The sequence below is a fragment of the Schistosoma haematobium genome, chromosome 1 (assembly GCF_000699445.3).
Source record: "Schistosoma haematobium chromosome 1, whole genome shotgun sequence".
NCBI classification, from domain to species: Eukaryota; Metazoa; Platyhelminthes; class Trematoda; order Strigeidida; family Schistosomatidae; genus Schistosoma; species Schistosoma haematobium.
In genome coordinates, this window is record NC_067196.1 from 69,691,038 (window position 1) to 69,711,603 (window position 20,566).

Below are 20,566 nucleotides of genomic sequence, written 5' to 3' on the forward strand. Positions count from 1 at the left end.
TACAAACAAGTAACGTATATGTGAACCTTATATAACTGTCAATTTTCCACTTTATCAACACAGAAGTTTTTACTCCAATACTTCGTGTTCCAAATAACACATTTTTCTTACCATCATACACAAGTAAATACAACGATATGCAAATTCATTTTGCATTATTTATTTGAATCTTCCAATTAATGTTTAAGACCGTAATTAACCAGTCTTTTGTTGGCATATGTGCATCTTGTGATGATTGCCTCGATATTGCCTTAAGTCACAAGCATTATGAGCAAAGATGGGTGGTGGCTATCAGTGTAATTTAGGTCGTGCGTTTCATCCTATTTAGGACTCGTCAGCTGGATACACCTACATCCCAGATTTGATGTTCACTCTAGGACTCGGTAGCCAAGTGGATAATGCGATGACGTTTGAAGCAAACGGCACTTGGTTCGAGTCCTGGAATGAACATCAACGGTGGAATGCAGGTACATCCAGTTGACGACTCCCAAACAGAAGGAAACACACGTCTTGTATTCCGCTGCTAGTCACCACCCATCTTTGCTTATAAATACAGTGATGTCTTATACAGAAACGACTTGATGAAAAATAACATATCATTGATGTCTTCAGACATGTTATGATTTTCCATTGTAATTAAAATATTTTGCTTTTTATCACTTTTACCATCTAAACTAGTTTAAATTTATTTCTATTAGGTTTCCAAAGGTTTTCAGGAATATTACAATGTTTAGAAAACCTATGGACCAAAATTCATTCTATAAAATTATTAATTCTTCAGTTTAATGAAAACTTTTATTGAGATCATGGACCGATTGATGTTAGACCACCATTGGAAACCTGGAAGCACTGGATGGCCGTTTCGTTCTATTGTGGGGCTCCTCAGAAGTGCCCATCCACGATCCTGTTGGCGGGATTCGAACCCAGGGCCTTCAGTCTCGTGCGCGAACGCTTAACCTACTGGACCACTGAGCCGGCACCCAACGGTGTTAATGTCTAACCTCAACCAATCCACGAAGTTGCACGACTATCTCCCATTGTACTGAGGTAGACACCTGTTTCTACCCGACACAGATTAGCTCCACTGGTCACGGCTTCTCACCAGAACCCCAAGAATTTTCTCACTCAGCTAGTCACTAGTGAGCACAACCCCTAAACTGAAAACTTTTATTCTTTAACATATTTAATCTTGTTTGTAATTCATCCAACATAATAAATTCAACTTACTGTTAACCAAGTACATTTTTTTGTAATAGGAAAATATGTAAATGATACTGAACGTCATATGTTTTTTATGTACAGTAATAAAAATGAATAATACGAAATAAACCTGAAATGCAATATGAGTAATCGCAAACTATGCAAATGTAGAGAAGGAAAGATGAGAAAATGATCACTTAAACAAATGCAAAATATAATAAAATACAGGTCGACAACGGGATTATTCGATACATGTAATATCAATCTATAAATAATTAACTGAATCTACAATATATATAACAGAAGATGTTTCAATGTTTAAATGATTTCTTACTCTAGTTAAAAAATTACGTAAATACGCAAATTATGTAAATACCATAACTTACTCTCCATTAATTATCAAGATAACCAATGTCGATCAGATGCATAGTGGCTTGTACTATGTACTATGTTAGGTTCTGGACAGACCTTGATGATTATTCGCTTATTAACCCTGACTGTTTTTATATGCTCATATATGTGTTAATTGCTTACCCTATTCATTACATATCTGTAACTTATTTTTGTCTGAATATAAATATGGAGTCACGCTTGGTCAAAAAGAATTTGCCCACTCCCCATCTTCACTGCACATCACTTCGTTTCGTTTCACTCTTTTCACTTCGCTTCCTTCACTTCGTTTCTCAGTCGACGTATGTACGAATCAACGTATGTTAGAATTATACGTATTCAAAATTTATTTTCATATTTGACTTATTTAATTCCCTTATTGTGTCACGCTGATTAAGTCGATAAAAATATACGAGGGTTCGCAGCATGTATAGTTCGATAACAAACAGCATATGCTTTAACTGGAGTCAGATACGGAGCCACTAACGATGAACTAAGTACAACTTCTCATTGTTTATCTGTACCTCGTATTAGGTAATTAAATTGGTAAATTGTTAGGGAGGGATTTCGTATTTTCGGTTCACTTGCAAGTTTTACTTTGCTGTTATGATGTGTACGTCACGACGTTCTATATGATCTCAAACTATGGGTATCCGTCATACAAAAATATGTATTTTATAGACTTTCCTGCTTAGAATGAAATGGTCGGACTTTAAATAAGATATCCTAAAACTTGAACTAACAGACTGAAATTCTTTCATTTATCTTCAAATACATATCCGAATAGTGTTTTATATAAGAAATAGCATCATTCAATGAGTTGGCTGATCATTAGGGATGATGATTAATTTCATGTTTTAAATAAATCTAAAATTGTATGACATAATTGCCGTAGATCGTTGTGATCAGCTAAATACAGTGTTAAGCGAATACTCATTTTTCTTGTAACAAAATATTGGAAATCGGATAAAGGATGAAAACACTGTTATTAGTATATATTGTCTGATAATAAAAAATAGACATCTAGGCAACTGATAAAATGTTTTACCATGTTTTGAAATATTTAGCTGTTTTATGTAAGTTTTACTCAAATCCTAACTACTACTACAAGTTGAGAATGTTAGACTATCTGTATATCAACCATAGTTTATTGTAAATTTAACTGGTGAGTTCTAAAACGTTAACTGAATAAATATCTCGTTAAAATTCTTAACACTTTTCTTCATTTTTAGAAAAAGTTAAATAAGTATATTTGCTAAGTTTATTAAAACACTACATCATTCAGAGATGAACACAGCCTTTTGAGTCATTTTTTCACATCCTGTTTGGTTTACTTCATAGTTTACGTGTTTGTCTATTGCATATAACTGAATTTTGTCAACTTTCATCTCAGTAAACCAACCATTGAATTCTTACAATTGACAACTAATAAAATAATCAACTTTTTATTTCATTTATAAGTTGCTAAAATGATTTATCTATACTGTAGTATAAATATTTATATTTGTTTAATAATCATGTAGTTATCTAGATGCATATTCATGTTTTACATTCTCTACGTTAATCCTATGAATATCATGATCAAGTGTATTTCCTCAATTAATTTTTAAATGTTCTATCTTTATGATTCGATAATCATTAATCTGATATTCAGTTGTTAGTTGATTTCAAAATCTTTTCCAATAGACTGTCATAAAGTTAGCATAACGTGAATACCACATTCTAATTAAACAAAATATTTCTATGAAACAAATACAATTTGAAGCTACTTATTGATTTTCCCCGTGGATACACTAGTTTGTTGTTACATCTACAGTAAACTATCAATAACGAAGTAAATTTCTCTCCCGACTTTCATTTTGAAATCTTAACACTTAATAAGTTACAAACAGCATAAAACGTTTTAGTTTAAATTTTACCCTCCCCCCCCCCAAAAAAAAAGTCAAATACTGTATTTTTTTCTATTCATTGTTAAAATAATATCCGCGCTAATGCACATATTTTCGTAATCACATACAAATTACTGTTAACTAGATAGACAATTAACGCCAATCTAATTTGATATAGATTAAGTCTCTTTAACTTTCAATAAAACTGATTATTATTGAGACAATTAAACGATGTTCTTACCTATGCCACATGATTTAGGAAATATGATAAACACTTTATGGGAATTTTTGTGTTTAACGTATAGTTTCCTTTATTCGTACTTATTATTTTTGTAGCTCAACTTACAAACTGATGTTAACTAAATCACCAGTGAAAATCTGGGAGCACTGGATGGTACGAGAATTTTTAACAGATTGCTATCTTAATCAAACACCCGGTAGTTGAATAATTTCTAAAGCATAGAATAATTATTTTAACAGCTGATACACACAGATATCTGAGCAGAAAATCCTTCACTTTTTTAAACTTGATTATTTATTCTACTATTTAAATGTCATTTAATCGGTTCTGCAGTTCAGTATAAATGTCTCTTAACAAAAATCTATAAATATATATGAACTGTGAACAAGTGAATAGATCGACATCTGTCCGCATTTGAGTACTTATATGTCAATAAATAAATAAGTGTCTACTTTCCCTGTCCACACACTAAACTACTACTTAAGTAGTATTTAAAATGAATAAATCAATATATGATTGTTCAATTTCTTCTATAGATGAATTGATTTTATTGCAAGATTTTCGAATTAAACGACAATGATGGATATTTGTATGTATATAAACGTGTTTAATTGATGTTGGATACGATCCGAGACTTTTAATGCAACTTTTTTTTATAACTGTCTTTTATTACTAACCTCTTGATAATACTATATATTTGTGCTACAAATAACCGTTATACCAAATGATAAAATTTCAAAGAAAGATGAGAACTGTAGTTTTAAAATAAAGATATACTGAGAGTTCTATATTGTATCGAAAGTATAATAGTGAATAAGGCCATTAATAATAATAACAGTAGAGTTACAATACACTGAAAAGTTAGAAATTACTTTCTGTTTATATATGTAGTACTCAGACGTGTTTACATTTTTAATGTTTATTTGTGTAGAAAAATGAACATTTCTCTCCAGTCATGTAATTGAAATTAATGTTTATCAATGTTTGGTATCAATTAAATTAATTTTTACAATCTATACAATATTGTATAAAAGAACCGACATTGTATACGATTTTTAAACAGAGTTGGACAGTGGTTAGCATTGGAATTCAGGATAAGCATCTCGTCCAATTTGTAACTCGTTAGATAGATATGCATGTATTCAAATGTAGATATTCGCTCCAAGACGATTTTTTTCATTGTTCATAAAAACAAACCAGATTGTTTGTTATTGTTGAAAAAAAAATTTGGTATTTACAAAAGAGTTAATAAAGGTTAGAATTAAACAAGTACTATGTGCTAGTATCCGTATCAAGTAAAAACACTCATGAACTATCAGTTTAAATTGTGTCCAGTCATGATGAAATACTTTAATCTTATTGATCCTTTTGGTTTCATTTTGAGGACCAAAGTTATATTTTTGTACTTTAATTTCAATTTGGACTTGTTTCATTAATAGACTGATCAACTTTGCTAAGACGCTTGATACTTTACATGCCTACATTGACATTATTTGTAACCATATTTTTATAGTATTCCTGTTAGTGGACAGTAATTATCATCATCTGACAAACTTCAAGAAAGACGTGGAAATGGGAATTCCAAAACCTTATCTTGTCCTTATTCTTCAATGAAATAAACTTTAGAGTGATTTATTAAGTTAATCAACAGAGTATAATATAATTTTAAGGCTGTAACATTAAGTTTTAGGAGATTTAATTAGAAATAAATGTCATTCACGAATTTAGAATAAGCTTATGTACCCAGTCTTTGGATATAGATCAATTCCATGAAAGGTTGTGATATTTATCGACTATTCAAATTGAAGTTGGTGGACACTGATAGATTCATCATTATTATTATTAACTGAAAAAAAAACAAGAGAAACATGCCTTATACCAAAGATGTTAATTGACAACAAGCACTAGACAGTACGATTGATCTTTTTAAGTAACCAAATCAAGAACATCTAGACAACTAGCACTGCCGACTGACACTGAACACAACCATTATAAAACGAAACATGAAGAGAGGGCAAGGTAAATGCTTATTTGTCAAAATAATATGCATACCAGTTATTTACTTCATACAAAACCTACCATATAAAAACAATTTATATAAATCAGTAACCAGTAACACAATTATAACATGTGATAACCATTGAATAAACTAAGTTAAATGAAAAACAGAAAATGCATAAATACATTCTGAAGTGATCTTCAGTTTATCACTGAAATGAGTACTAATTTCAATGATTTCATCTACGAACAAAAAAGTTTTTATGATACATTTTCAGACAGATCTTTACTTTTTACTATTCCATTTTATTACAGAGCACGTAAGTTTATGTACATTTATGCAATAGAATACTAACATATATATTTACATTGTAAAAAAGAATAGAAACTTATGAAATGTTAGGCACAATATTTTATGAAGGAAGCCAAAATCTGTTTTTTTCTCAATCTTACAAAGCTTTATATGGATTATTGATTTTTCCAGTCTAGACTCTGACTTCATTATTCGAATTAATTATTTAAAGACCTTTGATTTACTTTTATTGATGAATGTATAGGAATGAGCATTGCCCTACACATTCAATCACATACATACACATAGGCAGTCATACGTATAAACCTATAAAAAGAGGAATATTTAGATCTCATCATTTAGAATAAAACAATATGGTTAAATTAACATGAATGTACATTAATAAACTTGGTTGTTACAACTTTTTCAAAATAGTTTTCTATTTATTAATTATGGAGTCCTATCCATGTCGGATGTGACACAGTTATGAAGGTTTGCGCAAGCTCATGAATCGATTGAAATTAGACATTAATACCGTTGAATGCTGGCTCATTGATTTAAAGATTAGGCGTTCGTGCACGAAAGTGAAGATTCTGGGTTCAAGTCCTTCGTGCTAAATCGCGGGTGTACACTGCTGAGTCTCATACTGGGGTGAAACGGATGTACAGCGCTTCGAAGTTTTCAGTGGTGGTTTGGCTTAGATCAACTCTTGAATTCAACTGTTAAAGTTACTAGAATATCCACAAATCCCCATTATGATTTCGAAATTCACAAAAGAAATAATCAGTAATGATGTGATGATATCCTGGATGTCACTGATTCAAACTTAAACTAAATTCTGTTTAAATCACAAACTTCATATGTCTAATAACGCAATGAATCAGTAAGGTAGTTTCCAGGGAATATACATTATTAATATAAGGGATTCGTGGAGATTGTGGAATTTTCACAGTGTAAATTACGGACTGATCTTAGCTGTGCCATCATTGAAAATCTGGACGAAGAATGTCGTGCACAATATTGTTGGTTGATTGGACTAAGGCATTTACATCGTTGGATGACAGATAAATTGGCCTGGAGGTCAAACGTTCATGAGAGACCGAAGATACCGTGTTTGAATTCCAAATATGGGGTTATGATGTTGCATAATGATCGTTTAGTACTTTCGGATTTTCACTAATTATCTAGCCAGTACCATTTCGTGATTTAAACTGTGAAAATACACGTTAGCCGATTAGTTAGGCTGCTTGTGAAAATTAACTTTACACAGAAGTACGTTTTGTTACTATCTGACTACACACTAGTCAGTTTACATCTTTTATTTTTCAATTTTTCAAAAAAAGTAAAGTTATCACCTCATTAATATTAACCGAACAACCAAACATTGTATTTCGACACTTTTCTTTCTTAAATGTAAATGACATTTATTTTTAGTTAAATAAAAAAAAGAGAAAGAGGAAGAACCTATAAAATGTTAACATGAAGTTAAATCACCCAGTTATTGAAAGAACAAAACAAAAAGAATTATGTATCAGTTTTGTTTTACACAGTTCAAATAGAAAGGTGAATCAAATAATTAATATTGTTATGTATTAAATACTTTTGATAGTCTACTAAATTCAAAAAAAAGAGAGAAAAATATTAAACGTTTCATTTTTAAGACAGTAACATTATGTCTGTTTAAAATAGTCGATGTATTATTTTTCTTGAAAATTTCTTGTTGTCACATTAAAAAATAAAAGAAGATACCATACCTCCATCTAAGAGAAAGGAGGGGGTAATTCAAATAGAAGAGTTAGCTATGCAATCAATGGAATTTGCATATTGTTCTCTTTTTTCCGTTTATACACTAGTTATCTGAAATTCTTTTTTGTAGTAATATTTACTTAAAAAATACCTGAAAGAATATAAGAAAGTGAAAATAATTGATTAAATTCGTTTAAAGTATAGAAAAAGTACAAGTAGACCAAGTTGTAACTTAGTGTTACTTACGCCTGTTACTCCTAATGGAGCATAAGCCACCGACCAGCATTCTCCAACCCACTCTGTCCTGGGCCTTCTTTTCTAGTTCAATCCAATTGTTGTTCATTTTTCTCATGTCTATTTCCATTTCCCGGCGTGATGTGTTCTTTGGTCTTCCTCTTTTCCTTTGGTCTTGAGGATTCCATGTGAGGGCTTGTCTTGTGACGCAGTTGGGTGCTTTCCTCAATGTGTGTCCTATCCACTTCCAGCGCTTCTTCCTAATTTCTTCCTCCGCTGGGATCTGGTTTGTTCTTTCCCACATCCGCATCAGATCCACCATGTTCACCAATGATGCTGCCCAAATATGTAAAGATTTTTACATGTTCCAAATCTTCTCCGTCAATTGTGATTGGGTTGGTGCATGCTGTGTTGTATCGGAGAATCTTGCTTTCCCCTTGTGTATGTTGAGACCTACAGCTGCTGAGGCTGCTGCTACACTGGTCGTTTTCTCCTGCATTTGTTGTTGCGTTTGGGATAGAAGGGCCAGATCATCTGCGAAAGTCTAGATCGTCCAGTTGCATCCTAGATGTCCACTGTATCCCGTGTTTCCCCCAGATGTTGATGTCTTCATGATCCAGTCGATCACCAGGAGAAGGAGAAAGGGTGAGAGTAAGCAAGCTTGTCTGACACCGGTCTTTACTTCGAACGAGTCTGTCAATTGTCCTCCATGCACAATTTTGCATTTTACTTCATCATATGAATTCTGTATGATATTGACTATCTTCTGAGGCACGCCGTAGTATCGAAGAAGCTTCCATAGTGTTGTTCTGTCCACGCTATCAAATGCCTTTTCGTAGTCAATGAAGTTGATGTAGAGTGATGAATTCCATTCAAGTTTTTTTTATTATTAGAAGCTTTATTTAACATTATATTTTTGGTACAACATAGAATTCTCAGCATAAAGTATTTCAACAAGTTTCCTCTTCTTATACCTTGATCGATTGTGACGATAAATTTTGAATGATGACCAGTTAGATGTTAGAAGTTCGGTAATCCACATTTGATTACTGTTCATTTGTTTCAATGCATATTGCCAGCAACCATGATGTCGCTGATTGTACCTTTTTGCATCCCGTATAGCGAAAGGTTGTAAACTTTTCATAAACGCGCCTGAATAGGTTGTGCGCACAATAGACATAGTGATGTGCTAAAACAAACAACAAAACAGATAACTTGATGAAATATCTAGATCGGAGGAACAGGTAGCCCAGATATTCAAGCAGGCCGCCGGTTGATCCAGTTATCGTTCCACAATGATCCGTAGAGTTGCGGTTCGGTCTGTACACGATCTATCCTTACGGAACTTTGTGTAGCAATATACTATTTGAGATCATTTACAACTAACAAATAGATATGCTTATAAGTTAGTTGGTTTATGCTAAGATTATCTTTTAAGTTAAATGGAAAAAAGTAATGTTTTTGAAAAAAACCTCACTGTTAGCTAAATTGTAACTCTTGAACAACAAACGATAAAACAGCATATACAAAGTTGCATTACAAATGAATTAGGACGATATATATATATATATATCAAACAACACTCTATTCTCATTGTCCTACTACTAATACTTGAAACAAGAAACCACTCGAATTCCTACTTCACAAAGTAAGAACATAAAAAGAACTTCAAAAATACGATGATGATAGTATCCATTTGATTAATAATAAGAAACAATCACATATGTGAAATTGAAAGGATTTATAATAAAATCCCATAATCCATATCATGCTTATAGTGAACGATAACAGAAGTGGGAACAATCGATTGTGTTTGAATACAAAATGACAGAATCTCTTAGTAAATCTGAGAACCATACAGCAAATAGTTCATTTGTCAAATGTCAATCAATCGTCTCAGACTTCATTGTTATTTTGTTTCCATACCAATCACTATCTGTTCTCGTCCTATTTCCTTCAATCTTCTTAACCTTTTGCCTCTGGACATTTCACTTTTGTTTGATGATACCTACTACTTATATCTACTGACGTCAGTAGCACATACCACATGTTGAACCCAGCTCATAATAATTTAATACAAAGGAGATTAAAATGAATAAAAGTCACACTGAAGATGAGACTAGTCTTAAATTAAGTAAACTATGATCACACAAAATTAATGTGGAGGAATACCATAGTCCCACTGAATAAAAATTTACACTTGTCATCCTAGCTGAAATTTATAATGAGTTGACACAAAAATTATAGATCTAAATAATGTCATCTTTTTATCCTATCATATCAATAGGCCTCGAGTTGTTCACAATAATAGAAACCAGTGTTTTTATAATGTCCTTGTAATATGCTGTATGTCACCGTGATGCAGTTTATTTCACAAATGCTCGCTGTATTTTTTTTAATAAATATGCATCTAGGCACATTTGTTTGAAGTGGTTGATAACATATGTATGGGTACTTGGGACCGTTTTAGCATATGCTGTGTAATGAAAAAGAAAGTTATATTAAATTATTTCACTGCTGACTGCAGAAAAAGTACACTTGCAACTCGACTTGGGATTTTAAATCTAAAATTAAACGAGGCTATGTAAATTATAAACCAGCAGTGGTTTAGTGGTAATATCTCTTACTGTAACACTGAAGGAAATATATTTAAATCTCACTGAAACGCATTCTTTAAAACTGATGGTGAGTGAAAACTATTTTAAAAAATTTCAAAGTCTGCTGTTTATTGACCTTAACTATCTAACATCAAGCTAGGTGAATCGTCTAATTCAGCCATTCAACTTATTGGCCATAGACTAATCAACAGAAGCTGATTAGCACCAAGGCTATACTGACACAGATGTTTATTAAGTGAACAACCAGTGTTATTCTAATATTATAAATAATTTCAATTTATGGTAGACAATTTGAATTAAATAACCGATATGTTGATCTAATATGTTAGTTACACTAATATTCCATCTAGAATAATGTAATAAAAAGTAAACTATGACAAATTGTAGTTTAGTTTAAAGTTTTCAAATATGTTGAATAACATCATACTATTGTTTTTCAAAAATAAAATATACAACCCTACTGTCTAAAACATTTGAAAAGACGATGTAATTGTATACGTATATACCAGACGCTAGATAATATAATTTTTTTTGGAAAATCAACAATGTGACAATTCGAATTTTCATATGAGAAATATGTCCTGCTTTTTATTCAGTCAAACATTTATAGAACAGTAAAACACATATGCATAAATAGGAACAAATATATCTATACATATATGTTTCCAGTATAACCTAAGCATAAAATTACGTTAGTGGAATCTGTGAAATTCAATAGCTATTCCAGTTTATTTAGTAAAAAAAAACACAAAATCAACAACTATAGTCATAGAAGTAGTCATATTACCGTCATTATTATTAATTATTATCACTATTATTTTTGGTATTAAACAGTAAAGGGAGTAAGCGAAGTGAAATGGTAGTAGTAGTAGTAGTAGTAGTAGTAGTAGTAGTAGTAGTAGTAGTAGTAGTAGTAGTAGTAGTAGTAGTAGTATGTAAAGCAAGAAATGGATATATTCATATAACAGTTATAGGTTATACAGATTTTGTTATTGCAAGTAGTATAAATAAAATAAGCCTAAAAATATATCATACAACAGGTTTCAATATAATTTTTATGAATATATCATGGAAAATTCTAGTCTTTTTCTAAAAAAAGTTCTATTACAAAGTTAGATTACAATTAAATAACCAGCTAATTGAACACATAATAATTTAGATATAACTACAGATAGGTTTTATGATACAAAATTATTAATTTACATTTTACCTGTCTCTTTAACATTTCAATACTTTCTTAATGGAATTATAGTCTCATGTACTTTTATAGAGATTTTTCATTGTCATAGTAGAATATTTACTGTACTTTATTATTCGAGTATTTATACACATATATAAATGAAGTACTATTATTATTTATATTATGTAGTGCTTTATTATTGATGTAAATGATTCATATAAACTTGAAATTATTGTAAATATAAAATGAAAACAAATTTTGTGGACAACATGCCATCACAACATTATCAATAATCTTATATAGGGTTGTGGAGATTAGACTGATATCATGAATGGGCTATCCAGTGCTTACAGGTTTTCAATAGAGTTGTCTAACATTCATCCATTCATTATATCAATCTAATCTCCTAAATATCTTATGATCAATCAAATTCATATTATATATATAACCTTTTCAGTCGAGTTTCGGTCCATAAATTGAACTTGGTAATAACGTTTTACAACAGTAACAGTTTAGTTTTAATAGAAATTATCAAAATTAAACCTTATCCTAGTCGTATACAATGATCATGATTATAAAACTTTTTGATCACTGAATGAAAATATCATTTTATCTTAGGTAGGTACTTCATGAATCACTTCCTTAATTTCAAATACAATCAATCTTTGAAATAAAATCCCTTACATATTTCAACAAGAAATAATAATCAGTACAGGGTTGTGGAGATTATTAAGTTCATGATCTCAATCAAAATACTTAAAAATCTCCACAAACCCCTACTGATAATTACCATGCGCTCACTAACGACATGCTTCGTGAGGGAATTCTCGGAGTTCTGGTGAGAATCCAGGACCACTGGAGCTAATCCGTGTTCGGTAGAGACGGGTATCTACCTCAGTACAATGGAAGATAGTCGTGCAACTTCGTGGATTGGTTGAGGTTAGACATTATCACTGTTGGATGCCGGCTCGGTGGTCTAGACGTCAAACGTTCGTGCGAGAGACTGAAGGCCCTGGTTTCAAATCATGAGAGCAAGATCGTGGATGCGCACTGCTGAGAAGTCCCACGATAGGACGAAACGGCCATCCAGTGCTTTCAGGTTTCCAAAGATAGTCTAACATCAGTCGATTCATGATCTCAATAAAAAATAATAATAAGTTAACTTATTTTTCAAAAATTAGAATAAAACTTTTCAAGTTATATTGTTTACTGTCAGACTACATTCAACACGAATTTTAATGAATAATATAAACTATTAAGAATGAAAGTATTTAACTGAATCAGTAAAAGTGAGTTACGAAATATACAAAATCCATTAAAATGATGTTAATGATGGATAGTTAAACAAAAATTCATGACTAAACTTCATTTGTAGTAAACATATTTCATATCATAAATTTCTAATACTCAAAATTAGCATCCTTCAGCGTTCTTCTTTTATTTACATGCTGTCACTAACTGTCATCTAAACATTTAAATTTAGAATAATCTATTTGACTTAAGTATATACACAGTCTAATTTCAATTAACACCATATCTAAAAATTAGGTTTCCTATTGTATATATCCAAAAAACATAGTTCTCACAGTAAGTAAAATGAAAATAAAAACTAACAGAAATATTCAACCTCGAATTTAAGAAAAAAACAAAAACCAACAATCTGTTTGCTGTCATAAGCAAAGATTTATTTGTTAACTTTACAGTATACATACTGTTTAAAATTACATCTCTCAAATAATACATATAAAACAGATTTGGTGTGATACAATATATTATGCTGTCATTCAGTAGAAATGTCACAGATTGAATACGAGTTACTACTTGAATTCTGATTTAAATCACATTCAAAACTTATTTCAATGATGATTAGTTCCATCTTGATTATTGAAAATAATTTCTCAAGCTGATTATCTTATCAATGATGTACAGAATAAGAAGCACACTTTTGACATAAAACTAGTCAGAAACATCAAAAGGTCCTAGACTGTTGATTTAAAATGAGATTACTGTGGATAGATATTTCAGGAGTAATGTGAATTCGTATATAAAGTTTGTCATGGTCAGTTAAATTATTAAGGAACAAAATAACCTGCTCCAAAGATGGATACGTTTCTAGATAGAAGATTATTTAACCTCAAGATCATGAAACATTTATAAGCCAAGTAAACATATAGTTTACATATAAGTTCTATTACATTTTTAGAGGAACATTTATTTGCTTATTTGCAAATAATATGACAGAACTTTCAAAAACCCTTTTTAAACGTTGCTCAATTTCAGTAGCATGGTTTAAGTTTACTAAAGAAATCTTTGTAAACTACCATATGACAAATAATTACTTGATAAGAATACCACTTTTTTCATGTGGTTGATATCAACCAAAACAAGGTTTCCACTTTTTTCGCAAGAACTTTCTGATGCGCACTGCTGAGAAGCTCCACAATAGGACGAAACGGTTGTCCAATGCTTCCAGGTTTTCTATGATGGTCTGTTATAACGTGAAAAAGGCTGCTGATTAGAGGGTAGCGAGTGAATTTATCGACCGGACCAAAGACGCGTAAAACATGTAAAAACGACCTAGAGTCCTGATTGGCCCTGTTTCCCTGTCTAGCCCAGCTACTTGAGTTCAGAACACAAGTCTCAGCCTCTGAGATATGAATCGATATATTTCAAACATACTCTGTTTATATACCAATCAAGCAGACCACATTGTACCATAAAATAGAAAATAACATTGTACAATATTGACCAGTAGGAAAATGACACGTGAAATAAATATTGACCAATAAGAAAATAACACCATTTCAAGTCCACGGATAGCGTTAGACTTAACAGAATAATTTTTGGGATATTTTCCTGAATATCCCAACATGGTCTAGCTTCAATTGACTCAAGACCTCAACTATTGAAATTTTCTGATAATTCTCTTGAATTCCCTTGTTTTAGTTTACCCGAAGTAAGCAGACTAGGTAAACCAAAATGATGTGTACAGATATATTGCGAAGTAAGGCATTTCTTACTAAATTTATAATAAATATATATTTCATGATATATATATACGTATAGATGCATATCTTTAACTCATCTACATCTAAAAGTAATTTCAGCAACATAAAAATTCATTGGTAAACTTTATATTGTATAACTAATTCGAAATAACCTGTTGTAGCTTAAATATTCATGTTAACATGTAGTTTGAAAAATGTCTTCATTTTTGTAAACTTATCTTACTACTGTAATCAACATTACACTAAATTGCTTAGTCAGCACTGATTAATTTGAACAATGTGACTTACATATCGACCACACGTTTGTGTAGTCGATTATGAGTTTTTATTTTAGCGTGAAAGCTAATGACATAAATCAACTTCTTCGATCGAAGTAGGTATGATCTATTTTGAATCTGTGACTTACTGATTCAAAGTCAGTTGCGGTATTTACTATTCCACTGTCTTATTTATTTCAAATCGTATTTTTCCTATTATAAAATACAAATCTAAGTGCTCTTTCGTCGTCAACCTTTCTGTCGATTAAAATCTGAACATTTAACACCACTGTACCAATTTAAATAAGAAACAATGGCAAGTTATTTTAGCGTCCATAATGACATAACGGAACAAATAAACATCTTATCTGTGGTTATTTTTATATGATAATGAGAAACCGAATAAAATTCCGACTAGTATAAACTGACAAAAATAAAGAATTTAATGTCTATCCATTTTAATTACTTTTAAAGAACGATTTCACTGGCACAGTAAGTTATATAATTATCCAGATATAACATTCCGGAAACATTTTAGTAACCAGAATTAATTTATTCATATCATAATTTCATCTTGAGTAATAAGTATATTACAAGCCTTTACAAATTGTTCAAATAACGTCCACATATTTCATACCGACTATAAAGTTTGTGTTCGCTAAGGGATCTCATTTTTCTTGTACTAATAAGCGTACATATCTTTTGTAAGTGACTAACTAAGACTACCTTTTTTCTAATCATCAATTTTTTAAATATACTTGAACTGAAATGGATTCATTATCCTCATTGGTAACATTTACTTCATGTTAGTACCACTATTCCTTTAAAAAATGCATTTTACTTGTTACAAAATTGAATTCAATATGTATGTTAAAAATATATCACAGTAATAGTCATTATCCTCAAAGTTTCAATCTTCCTTTTCACTTTTATTGAAGAATTACCTCGATCAACAAGTGGACACAGAAAATTCGGTTGTTCAATCACTTCTTACTCAAGTTGAATCATCATCTCCAATAATTAAATCAAAAAAATCCTACAACAAACCAACAAATTATCCTACCTCACCCATTTTTAATTCAGAATTTTTATTTCGTCAACAGATTTGCCATTTTTTACCAGTAATATCAGTTCCAATAAACGAAGAAAACATTTCTTCGAATAAAGAAGGTTGGTAAAGATGTCTATAGGAAATATTGTTGTTTTCATTCCATTTTCCTAATATTATTAATTTCATATTGTTCTTTTCTAAAACTTACTATTCAAGCATGTTGAGGATAAATAGGCTTCTCTATTCTAAATTCATACTACAAATGTTCGCAATAAAAAATTATCCACTGTATATAAAAGGGATTTAAGCGATGTATCTATCATAAGTGCGTATGTATCAGACGGTACTTTAACATTCTTTTATTAAACTAATTTTGAATCAATAGAAATCTGTATGTGACAACATAGAAACTGGCTGATACTTATACATTCCATGCAACTTATCAGATATTTAATTAATATAATTTACTATAACTCACTAAAAAAACACGTTTTCCTCCTGCATTTAAAACATACTGTGTAAATTATGACTAATAAAGTAACCTATTTGCCGAAACCGAATTAGATTTTATGGAGTATAACATTGAAAGATAATGATAGTCATAGATAAGACAAAGAAATGACAAAAAGTGATCAATTGAAAAATGCATCTATGTACAAAACATTTGAATAATACAAATGTTTGACCACAATTTTTTCACTATAGACTAACGAAGTAAACTGGGAAACGAACTGGAACACAAAGTTCCTGATTGCGAATATTCTTTTATGACTGCATTTTTCAGAATGAGAAATAATAATACTACACGCTTTGTGAAATGACACAATATTTCATAAGCCACAGAGTAAAGCAAGAAGATACAGGCAGAATTTTGATATCTTTGATCAATACTAATACAAAGTAATAACAAAAGTGTAGTTTGCTATGTATGGGAATAAGATCATCTCCATATATTATATACTTAAAATCTATACTATATTTTAAATTAATGAAGAAACTATTGAATAAATTGTATCATTTGACCTACTTACCGTTACATTAAAGTTATTCATTTTAGCATTACATTTTGTACAACTTCTAGAGATGATCTTCTAAGGTGGTCTTACTTAATGCATGTTGTGAGGAACATTAGTTATATATTATTCTAGTAATTAATACTTTATGAATTACCCTGTGGGCATAACTACAGTTTGATTAAAATTTTAAAAATATTCTAACTACTAGTATCATTTCAGTAATATGATGTGATATATTAAACAGGAGATATCACAAGAATATTGACTACGAAATATTTGGTATATGCCTAATATACAATTTATCATGCAGGGCCTACTGATTATATTTCAGTGGTCCAACGGAAGCGGATGCAACAAATAATCCCAAAAATTGTAAATGTCACGTCCATGAAGCTAATATATGAATCATCTATCGTAATAATATCAAATACAATCACAAAATATTTGTCATTGAGATCACGAATCGATTGATTTTAGACCACCATTGAAAGCCTGAAAGCACCATCCGGCCGTTTCGCCCTAGTATGGGACTATCCAGCAGTGAGCAACCACGATATCGCCCGCAAGATTCAAACCAACAACCTCCAGTCTCGCGCGGGAACTTTTAAACTCTAGACCACCGAGCTGGCATCCGATGGTGTTAATGTCTAACTTCAACTAATCCACGAAGTTGCGCAACCATCTTCTATTGACTGAAATAGATACCGAAGGCCATATGTTCGAATCCCGCGGGAGTGATCGTGAGTGCACACTGCTGACGAGTCCCATACTAAGACGAAACGACCGTTCACTGCTTTCAATGTTGGTCTAACATTAATCGATTTAAGATCTCGATCAAAAACTTAACAATCTCCACAACCCCATACTAACAAAATATTTGCAGAATTTTATGCAGAAATCAAACCAATTTAACATTGAACATGTTTTTTTACTCTGTCTTCACAGGCATTATAACTTCATTGCATAAAAAAATAAAACCGAACAATATTAAACGAATTATCTGGACTTCCGCGATCAGTACATTCGTAGATTTTGATTGGAATAGTGAAGAACAAGCAAATAATTTATTTATAACAGCAATTATTGTCGGAATAGTAATGATTAGTTGTATTGGTATAGTAGACGTAGGTGGCAAAATCTTAAAAATATTATATATCAACCCAACAGTCTCTGTATCTGATATAAAAAAGTGGAAAAGTCATTCAAAAGCACCAAGTAACACAGAAGAATCAATCAACTATGTTCGAAACATTGAGAATATTATTCTAATATCACCTCAGCCAGCACCGATTATTCCATGGCCTACCAAACCATCATTAAAAATGAGTAGTCAACTTAGCCCCACAAACAGAGAGAAATTAAGTCCTGAATCTTCAGTATCGGTAATTAAAGAACCAGAAAATCAACTTCCTTTAACTGCTTTTTATTTAGATTCTAATCTTGTTTTAACACAAAGTAATACAACACCTATTATAAATAATAAAACACTTCAACTTGATGATATTTCACATTCCTTACCTGTTTTCATTGCTCATTCACCATCATCAACACCTGTTATTGCATTAAAAACAGATTCTTGGGCTTCCACTAATTAACTCTCAGGCATATTCTTTGAAAAAACATGAGCAGAACACTTGTGTTCTCTCTTTATAATCTACCTGTGTAAATTTTTCCAGTTACTATATGTATTTTTTTTCCTTTCTTTGTTGAGTTTCCTTGTATTTATTATAAATATTCGTATTAAAGTTTTTTATTAATACTTAGTGGATGGATTAGCAGAGAAAAGTTTCAGCCTCGTGTGTTAATAAATTATATAAATAATTTGAAAATACACTTTACGTTCATATTTGTGTTTTGCAAGAAAAAAATGAATCCTCCACAGAAATCAGAAACTTTATCTTTTCAGTAGTCAGTAAACATTTGAAGAAAATATTTATCTATTTAGTTAGTTAGCCAACCAATATCTGCCGATAGTTTTCATCCCAGTTTTGTTAATGACACCATCATTAATTCCATTATTATGATCAGTATTTCATTGACCATAAACAACAATAGCGTCTTCGGTCTCAATCACTTCACTTCTTTCACTCATTGACAAAATTAATTCAAGCACGAAGTTGTTATGCATATAAAATTCATAAGTAGCTCTCTGAATTATCAAGAGTAAAACCACGGAAAAATTGATATACCTCATGAAACCAATAATCTTTGAAACACTATCTATACATTCTGAGTTTATTTATTACAATAAATCGACTTTGAGAGAATAATGATAAAAAATACCTTTATTCCATGCTAAATACTTCTTCATAACATAGAATGTTAAGCAAAAATGAGATAATATTGCATAACAATTATATTCAACATGAATTCCAGTTGTTATCCATCTTCAGCTATAAAAGTGGTCTATCATCTCAACTATACTAACTGTTTTTCATCTATCATGTATAGGATGAGTAAATTTCAATATGATTCGTCTCTTGTCTTTTTCACAACGTAGACTAACAGGTGAATATATACCAACGTTTATAGGATTTCCATTTCAATTCCAAAACATTTAATCTATCAATTATTTTAATATCAGTGGGTTTTGTGGATATTATAGTAATTTCAATGGTTAAGATCATGAAGCTAGACCACCATGGAAAACCTGAGAGTACTGGATGGCCATTTCGTCATACTGTGGGACTCCTCAGCAGTGCGCATCCACGACCTCGCCCCCTACGAGATTCGAACCCAGGACCTACTGGTTTCGAGCCCGAGCACTTCACCACTTTAATATCCGCAAAACCCATCTGATATTAATCAACATATGCTCACTAGTGACTGGCTTCAAGAGGTATATCCTGGAAATCTAGTGAGTAGTGACCAGTTGAACTCAACCAGGTCTGTTGTGAGATAGTAACTCACTGAAGACAATGGTGGATGTGTCGCTCAATTTCGTGGATTAGGTGAAGTTACACATTAACACCGTAGGATGTTGGCCGGCTCAGTGGTTAACTGCTCGCGCGCGAAACCAGTAGTTCCTGAGTTCGAATCTCGTCGTGGATGCGCACTGCTGAGGAGTCCCACAGTGGGACGAAATGGCCATCCAGTGCTCCCAAGTTTTCCATGGTGGTCTAGCTTCAACTGACTCATGATCTTAACCATTGAAATTATTAACTATTTGTAAAACGTTTTTATCGTAGTTTATGGGTCGGTCAATCAATTAATACTCACAACTACTTACTTAAACAAAAAGATACAAAATATGAAGGTGAATTGTAATATTTTCACAGTTAGAAAATAGGTAATACAAACTTATGGGAAAGTCATCTTATTCATATATCAGTTATATAATTAAGCCAAATGTTTCTGATTATTATATTGATGCTTTTCGAGTCGAGTTACAATATATAATTTCAAATAAATAAAGTTCTCTATTACTAAAGTATGGTAGTACTTTC

At 31.4% G+C, this 20,566-nt stretch overlaps 1 protein-coding gene across 2 annotated transcripts in view; it reads left to right on the forward strand.

Moving 5' to 3' along the window:
* The window catches only part of MS3_00001987 (uncharacterized protein), a 205,025-nt gene extending 185,427 nt beyond the window's left edge, over positions 1 to 19,598 (forward strand). For both annotated transcript variants that reach the window (XM_051209532.1, XM_051209533.1), the window contains 2 exons: positions 15,992 to 16,223; positions 18,066 to 19,598. In XM_051209532.1, coding sequence (XP_051074986.1) covers positions 15,992 to 16,223; positions 18,066 to 18,715 — 882 coding nt within the window. In that variant the 3' untranslated portion in view covers positions 18,716 to 19,598. The remainder of the gene's footprint in view (positions 1 to 15,991; positions 16,224 to 18,065) is intronic.
* The last annotated feature ends 968 nt before the right edge of the window (positions 19,599 to 20,566 follow it).